Source organism: Dendrobium catenatum, unplaced genomic scaffold (genome assembly GCF_001605985.2).
Source record: "Dendrobium catenatum unplaced genomic scaffold, ASM160598v2 fragScaff_scaffold_925, whole genome shotgun sequence".
NCBI classification, from domain to species: domain Eukaryota; kingdom Viridiplantae; phylum Streptophyta; class Magnoliopsida; order Asparagales; family Orchidaceae; genus Dendrobium; species Dendrobium catenatum.
This window is the reverse complement of record NW_021319387.1, coordinates 514,336-523,291: the sequence shown is the minus strand read 5'-3', so window position 1 is coordinate 523,291 and position 8,956 is coordinate 514,336. Positions and strand designations below refer to the sequence as shown.

General features: G+C 36.2%; 1 protein-coding gene across 1 annotated transcript in view; it reads left to right on the top strand.

Moving 5' to 3' along the window:
* Positions 1–244: 244 nt before the first annotated feature.
* The window catches only part of LOC110106447 (TBCC domain-containing protein 1), a 45,497-nt gene continuing 36,785 nt past the window's right edge, over positions 245–8,956 (top strand). Inside the window, exons 1-3 of the mRNA XM_020836366.2 lie at positions 245–909; positions 3,319–3,459; positions 7,372–7,791. Of these exons, the coding sequence (XP_020692025.1) occupies positions 439–909; positions 3,319–3,459; positions 7,372–7,791 (1,032 nt within the window). The 5' untranslated portion in view covers positions 245–438. The remainder of the gene's footprint in view (positions 910–3,318; positions 3,460–7,371; positions 7,792–8,956) is intronic.

The window sequence follows — 8,956 nt, the reverse complement described above, 5'->3', positions numbered from 1 at the left end:
TTTAAAAATATTAAAATTATAAGAATCAAATTTGAAACAAAATTAAACAGTCAAAAAAAAAAAAAAAATTGGTTTACTCTAATATTTACCATTATTAATGAAAAGAGCTACGGTTGCCATTTTCTGAAGTCAGCGGACCACCACTAGCGCCAGACAATAATATAGGTTGAAATGCTTAAGTGGCCATCCACGAACCCTTCTATTATCCGTATTTTTAATATCCGCCATTATTGACATTTTATTTTACAGTCCTATGTAGGCCAGAGATTGGATCACTCTCGGATCAGCTTACTTCCTAGCGGCGGAATATACCCTAATTGCGATGATCGGTGTTCACGGGTGAGAAGAACAGTGACGCACCAATCTCGATCCGGCGTCCCGATTGCGCCTTCGTACAATTCTCCTTTTGGCAAATCCCTGAGGGCTGAAACCGGCGACATGATCGAGGAAGACCTGGAGGCCTCGACCTCTTTCTCCTCCACGTTCGGCGGCGGCAATGAAGGTGGCGGAGGCTTTGCGCCGCTACTACTGCGGCCGCGGCGGGAGCCCTTTGAGCACGGGCTCCTCCCTATTCCGAAGTTGATATTCGCTGACGGAACCCTAACCCTAGGTCCAATCCAGCAGCGCCTTCTTCAGCTTCCAACTGACCGGGTCGACGCGGCGGCGCTTGCGGATGCCCTGCAGATTCCTATCGACCATGCGCTACTCGCCCTTGATACCCTTGCGGCCGTTCTGCCATCGGATGCTAACTCAGCCGGGGCCGACGTCCATGACCTAATCCTCTTTCTGTATATGCAATCTTACAAGAAGTTGGTCCCTAGGGCGCACAAGGACTCCGCGGCCGTTGCTGATGTTTGGCCGTCGACCTCGGCCTTCGATGGGTACCTGTCTGCTCTATCTCCGCTACAGGTTTGGGATTTTTCGCTGTCTTGTGCTTCTAATGCTTATTGTTTTCGTTTTCGGAGAATGAGTGTTGAACTGGAAGATGTTATATTTGCTTCAATAAGTTTGTTATTTTAGGGACAACAAACATTGTTGGATTGAACTGTGGAAGAAAGTGAGAACTAGTTGTCATAGTATGGGTTTTGATACATCTGGTAAATAGCATAAGAAATGTAGGGAAACTCTCAAGTTACTTCTATATAATGATAAAAAGTGCTGTGTATAATTTGGTCCTCCTTTTGCTGTATTCGCATTAATGCTATCTTTTTCCTTGGCTACTTGTCCCGTTCTATTCACATAAATGGTACTTAGGGTACTCATTATTGAACCCTTGAAGTTATTAAGATTTTCCATTAATTTGTAAGTGCAGGAATTGCCTATATTTGGTATCATTAGCTTCTAAAGGATTGGGATCAGTACAACAATGGAAAAGATGGTTTTAATTTTTAGCGGTTGAACTTTATCGATGGAATAATTTGCAACCAAAAATTAAAATTTTCATTCTTCACACCATCAGCTTAGTCTTTTCTTAGGCCAAAATAACTTAAAGGTTTCGTTCACTCAATCATTTACTAACTCCTTAGGTCATAATTTTGTCAAGTGTTGGAAAATTGCAATTGCAGTAATGATTTTAATGTTTTAGGATTTTGTTTGAAAGTCTTGCATTTACACAAAGACACTGGTAATACATGATTTTCTTACGTGAAAAATTCAAGAAGGGGGAAATCATGAGCGCTAGTTTAGTTAAAATTGTCTTGCTAATATAAGTCAAAGATTACAAACGGCTGATTTTTCAGAAAGCAGATTGTACATCAAATAATGCATTGCCCAAAAATGTCACTCATATAGAGGTCTTCATGCTATGATTCAAATTTATAGGTGTAAGCTCTTATAGTTAATTACCTTTCTCAATCATTACAAAACTTTCAATTAAGGATGATTTATAGGCTCCACTACACTTTGCTTTAGTAGTGCTAGTTTGGATTGTGGGAGGAATATACCACTATTGGCCCAAAGATTATGGTGGGAGATTAATGTTAAACGATCAAGATCTTATGGTTTCTTCATCCAAGTTACATGGATCATGGTCTACTTAGTTGGTGGAGGTAGTAGATATAATCTTATTGAAGGGTCCTTGTTAACACTCATGGGTTAGATCGTCCTTGGTATTTAATTAACCTGGTCTAAAAGCATGTTGTAGGGTCCAATTTCAAAGTTCACTTTGGTTAATAGAAGGTTTTATACTTTCATGTTCTATTGAGTGCGCTTTATGACTCACGCCTCATAGACTTTGCCGTTGATAAACATTCAAGCTTATGTTATAACCATAATAAAATGATGTCATCACAATCAGACTAATCATCCAGTCATGTTACACATGTCAAATCTTTACTATTGTAAGATTTTTAAATGTAATGTGTGTACATTTGATATATCACATTAAATTTTTTATGGGTTTTTGTCATATTTAAATGTGTCGTCCTTGTAGATTAATGCAAATGATGGATTGATAATTTTTTTTAGCATGAAACAATTGATCATTGCTCGAGCATTTTGCCTTTCTTGTTGGGGGTTAGATAGAGTTCCCTCTACTTATGATTATGTTTGATTGCACTGTCAACAGGAATTAATCCCAAAGTATTTATCTTCAAATTTTAGAGGGCTTTTTTATGATCATATTCCCTTCCAATTGTGATTAGAGATAACGATGCCCATCATAGGGGGACACATCTTAAAGTTTTATTTTTGTGCTCGAGAGTTTGATTTTAAGAATGAACCCTTCCAATTACAATTTTTTTTATTATCGAACTCATTTGTATTTGTTTTTTTCGCTCTCTTTTTTTTTTAGTTCCAATCGTTACACTTCGTTGATGCAATTTGTTTTCAAGCTATAGTACATGTGGAATCTATCCAAGTTGCGCCCTCTCCTATTTGTAGTGGGAACAGATTTCTTTCATAGAAGAGAGGACGCTTGCTCGGCCTATTAAACAGAAGCCTCTTGTATGAAAATATATTGAACTTTGGGTTGCTATTTCTTCCATGCTGGGCTACTTCCACATTAAGGCGTCTTTATTTGGAGAAAAGCTATTCTTTGTTAGTCATGAGTTCTTATAATTTGTTATTTGATCAATTATAGCATTGCTGGACATCTGAACCTTTTTATTCTAGAAAAGCTATTCTTTGTTAGTCTTCAGTTCTTATAATTTGATAAATTATAGCATTGCTGGACATCAGAACCTTTTTATTCTATGCAATGTTTATTTATTTATTTTTCCAAAATTTTTATGGCTTTGCCAGTCTGTAGTCTGCACCTCTAATTTACAACTTTATACAATTTTGTCTTGCATGTGGTAAAATGATCTTTGTGCATTGCAGCTTGTACGTAGTAACACTCGCCGATCTATGCCTTCACAAGCTGACGAGGAAGCTCATCAATTGTCATATTTACAAAAACATATGGCAAATCTGATTGCTCTTCTAGCTGAGTCTGCAGAAGGACATGATGATGAATCACTGGTTTGTATGCACGAGAGAAACTATTATTTCTGTTTACACTCAGATATGCTATAATTGAAGTTGTTGCTACTTGTGTTTGAATTGGCTTTATAATTCCAACTCACTAGTTTCAATTCTGAAATATATTTCTTTTTTAACATAAATGTGGCAATTAATTTCATTTTTTTGCTGAAATACTGGCTGTGGTTGCTTCGGTTGCATGAAATGTTAGTAAACTAACGAAATGATTATATTAAAGGTGAGTGGTGGTGAGGTCATTCATGTTCAACCTGATGAATGTTCAGGTACGTTGTCTAGGGTGCTGTCATCGAATGTGAGGAAAATTCCTATTTGGTTTGATATACTTGGATTTGTTTGACTACAGGAATTCACCAGATGCTTAGTTTGTTGAAATTGAAAATGCAATAAATCTCATAACATAGTCAGGTAATAGTAAAATAATGAAAGTGTGAGGACATAGAAAGACTTATACTTCGTATCAATAAATTTATTAATGGTTTGAGTTTTTTTATATATCATTATCAAATTATTAAAAAATGGAGTATACATAAAGAGAAATGAATGACTACATAACAAAATGATAAGAATTTCAAAATTTAGATGAGAATGTTTATGCCACTAAATTCTTGCTTATTTACATAATTCACACTCAAGCATTTATAATGAATTAGCAAATCATATATTTTTGTATATAATGCTTAGTTTTTTGCATACAATCATGATTGTCCACATGTCAGGCCATCAATAGGGATAAGGGACTCACCTAGTTTGGTATGCCTGATCCTTCCAACCCTGAATTCGCTCGAATGCCCCGACTCCTCGTAGATTGAAGCAACTAAACCTTGGATTCATAAGTACGCACATACCATTTAGCTCTATGCCTTGCATCTCCTCCATCACCACCTAGTATTTGTTCAGCAATTGTCTTTTTTTTTTTTTTCATCTCCTAAGTTGACGACTTTTGTCATAATGCTCGATTGCTCGTTGACCGGCTCTTAATTGAAAATCCCTAGTTTCGATTAGCATCTTAGTTGTCGAATATCATCTATGACTAGTGACCCATTTGTTCCTAGGCCGACTACTTCCTTGCCGCCTCGCCATCTTGGTCCTTGTTGTTACCTTCTAATATGTTGATTCCACTATCATTGGCTCCTATGGCATTGCCTTCACCTTCCATGTTCTTGGAAACAACCTACTCCCCTACTCCTTACCAATCAAATCTAACCCCCTACAACTTTATTAGCGACCCTATCTTCAAGAGTTAGATAATCTTGATGAGCTCGGACTACAAGCCCAGCAAAGCTAATAACTTTACTGTGCTTGTATGACTCATGCTCATGATAAGTTAGCTAGGCCGAGAATTTCCTTATTAGGTAATTTAGTCTCTGTTCTAATAAGACCTATTGTCACTCATTGCCGGCATGAAAGGAAATTTGAACTACATGGGAAGGCTCCTTCATAAAAAGAACTTGTATACAAAGGAGGATTTTATCTTTTACTTGATAAAGATGGTACATCAAATCTTATTTCACAATTTTTTCATGTAAGAGCATCCTTAATTGGTAAAGAACTCCTGATTTAAACATGGCAAGAAGATGATTTAGGTTGATGATGCTTTCTATTGGTAAATATACAAAGTCAGAAGTCAGGTTATCTCCATAACTTATGCAAGTATCTGCATGTTAATATAACTATATAAGTATATTTAATTTATCATGTACAAGTTTGATGTTAAACATGTTTACAGTTTGCATAAAAAGCCTGTTGTTTTGTTTGCATAAAAAGCCTGTTGTTTTGTTGTCAAACTAGGTTTGTTTGAATGCTAGTTTTATTTAGCAGTTGGAATTGGTGTTATTGGTCATAAATTTTTAACGGGCTGAAAAAGTAATTGTTTGAGCAGACGTTTTATTGGTTCGCAGCTCTTGTCTTTTTCAATTAGATATTTCTTTATTAGCAAAAACTTTCAGATTGATGTCATTTCATGACTGACTTTGTGTGTGAAATGATATATGAATAATGTAGACTATCGGAGTTTATATTGACTTTTCCTTGCCAACATTTTCATACTTAATTTTGTTTTCTCTCTCATGTTTATTTTCCAGCCCTCTCAGGATAGACCATGCTTTTGTGTCTTGAACTATTTTGATAATCGAAGTTCTATGCATTTAACAAAGGAAAGTTAAGCTTTTTTTTCTTTCTATAAAGGCCAGTTGGCTTTGTGTTTTGACTGTTTTAACTAGTAGATTTTTAGGATTACTAATCTAGGGTTGGAGTAACACCTTCTGGATTTTTGGAAAGGCTTGCATTGATAACAAGTTTACACATTTAGAATAGCTTAACCAGAACTCCATTATGATTGAAGCCATCTTTCCTTTATTTTCCTGTCTTTCCAAACAATGGCTTGTAACTTAAGCAAAGGCCTAGTTTAACCTGCTCAACCTGTTGGATAATTGCACGTGGTTGGATGAGTATGTTATGGTTCGGCCTGAACCATCCAAACCGGCCCAACCTGAGCCGGTTCATGCCTACAGGAGGCGGGCTAAGCTGCCTCCTTTGATTGCCGCCCAAGTGCGTGGCCCTCCTAGGTCGGCAAAGAGAGAGAGAGGGAAGGGAGAGAATTTGCATAGGGAAACTATTTAAATAATTGGTTTATTTTAGGAAACCTTTTATTGATTTTTATTAGGAAGATATGTATTAAAAGAGGGAGGGAGGCTAGTGTTAGGGCAGGCATGATTATTGTTTCTCTTGGAGTTCTCTTTGAAGTTTTGGGCTCTAGATTCATCATCTAGAGATTGAGAGAGAACGATCCTCTTCTCGAATTGAGTATTAATTGTATCTTTGCTTGTTCTTGCATTCGGTTTGATTCCTATAATAGAATCTACTGTTTTTGAATTATTTTTATTGGAAATTTCGAAGTTTTCTCGCTGTTTTCACCAATTATTGCTAGGGTTGCTTGCGAACTCAAGTATTTTCTATCAGAGTACAATCCACTTAAACATTTGTACTGTTAGATCTGCTCTTACAGGCGTTATACTCTATGCTCTGATTTTTTTTCTAGTATATCTAAATCTTCTTCATAGGTTTTTTGGTTATGCATAGGTCCTTAACAAGCATGTAGTTGGCCTGCCCAATGGGTGTTTAACATCTTCAATGTGACAAGCACTTGCACCAATGTAGGGAAGAGTGATTCATTCTCATTGTTTTCTTTATTTCTTAGGTGAAATGAAGAAATGACTATAGTTCAGAAATTGGAAATCAAGTTTTGTCCTCTAATAAAAGGTTGTTGGTATTTTTGTAGTCAAACCAATCAAATGATGCTAGTTTACTCGATTAAGGAAAATTTTAACCTTTCATGAGTTCAAGGTGCTCTTTATGCTGTATGGAATCTACATACTGTAACGTCGAATTTATGTGGTGATATGCTTAGCAATAGGCATGTATTGGAAGGTGATATGGTGATGTCTGCTTGCCATGCTTTAAGAAGATCTATGAAGCATAATGAATGCTTATGCTATTTCACACAATAATGCTTATTCTATAGCTTTCTTCTTATAACTCTTGATGTTTTAAACAGTGTATCATAATAGACAGACTGGAATTGCTAGCTTTCTTTATATTTTTACGATGTTTCAGGCTCTATTTAGTCTAACCTATTTATGCATAATAAGATTTACATAGTATAGAGGCGTGTTAATGCCATTTTTAAGGTCGAATGGTTGTATTTCTTGATGATCTATTCATGAATATTATGTATGGATTGGTCTTGCTTTCCAGTTTGGTATTTTTATAGTAAGATCACAAAACTTTTGATGGTAATGTACCCAAATAAATACTAAGAAACTTGATATCCTGTGATTATCTTGTGGATGTAATGTGCTATTTTTTATGTATTCTTCAATGTCTTGCATCCAGGTTCTCACAATGGAAAGATTTGAGCACCTTGGTTTTCTCATTCAATTTGAGAAGGGATGTGATGTGGTTCCTTTAAGGCAAGCAGCCCCGTTTTTCTCAAATTCAGATTCAGAGATGCCTGCTGCTCCTGTCTCAGCTGCCCAAGTTCATGACTGGATTTCACAAATCATAACAACTTCATTAGAGCATAATGCTGAGAAGATCATGGCTAAGGAAAATGGTCCTTCCAATGCCTCGGATGTTGATGTAACTATGGTTGATGCAACTCCATGCCATTCAAGGAACCAGACTAGTATCTCAAAAAATGGGAGTCCAATGCAAGGCAGTCCTGGGAATTTTAGAACTCAGACATTTGTGGAAGGCATCTCTAAAGCTTCATTAGTCAAGCAACCATGTGACATTAAAGGACATTCTGTTAAGGTACTGTTGGGATCATTGAAATATTTAATATATGAACTCTTAAAATATGCTAGGTTTCTCTACGCTTCTTGTTTCATGTTACCTTTGCTCTCTTGTTGTTTACAATGATGTATGAAAGATTCATTATCATAGCTGTTGCATGTTGTTTGGCTATTTTTTCACCAGCTTTCACGAACTGGCCATTTTGAATATTGTAACAAATGCATTACTTACCTGCACAATGGACCTTTCTTACAATCATATGCAATCATTTTTTTTCTCATTCATTCTTTGAGGAAGAGGTTTGATGGAGAAGTATAGAGAGAATAAGGAGGATCTAGCATATGATAAAATAAAGTTCCAAGAGAAGTGCTATGGAGAGTTCTACATAAGAAAGGAAGTAATAATGTTTTTATTCAAAGGATATGTATGCAGGAGCTGCTACTTGTGTTCAAACACAAGGTGGTTTGACCAAGTATTTTCCTATTTTAGTTGGATTACATCAAGGATCAACCTTAAGCCCATAACTTTTTTTACTTTAGTCATGGATGTTCTGACTAGACATTTGCAAGAGGTGGTACCCTAGTGTATGCTTCTTGCTGATGATATTTTTCTTGTTGATAAGACTAGAGAGGGAGTTGAAGGTAAACTTGAATTATGGAGGTCAACCTTAGAGTCTAAATGCTTTCGTTTGAGTAGATCTAAAACTGAATATATGAAGTGTAATTTTAGTAATAATAGATCTAGTGGTGGGATTACGACTTTGTGCGATCAAGTCATTAATAAGAGTACATATTTTTGATATCTTAGGTCAATTGTTCATAGTTTAGGTCAAATAGATAGGGATATTATTAGTAGAATTCAAGTTAGATGGTTGAAGTAGATGAATACATTAGGCTTGTTGTGTGATAGAAAAGTCCCCATCAAACTTAAGGAAAAATTTTATAAGATGGTGGTTAGAACTGCAATACTTTATGGTGCAGAATATTGGCCATTAAAAGAGAAGCATAATACCAAGTTAAGTGTGGCAGAGATGAGGATGCTCAGGCAGATGAGCGGCTTTACCCTCAGAGATAGGATACGGAATGAGCATATACATGAAAAGGTTGGAGTAGCTCCAGTAGAAGATAAGATTAGAGAGAGTCACCTTAGATGGTTTGGTCACATAAAACGGCGGCCTTGCGAT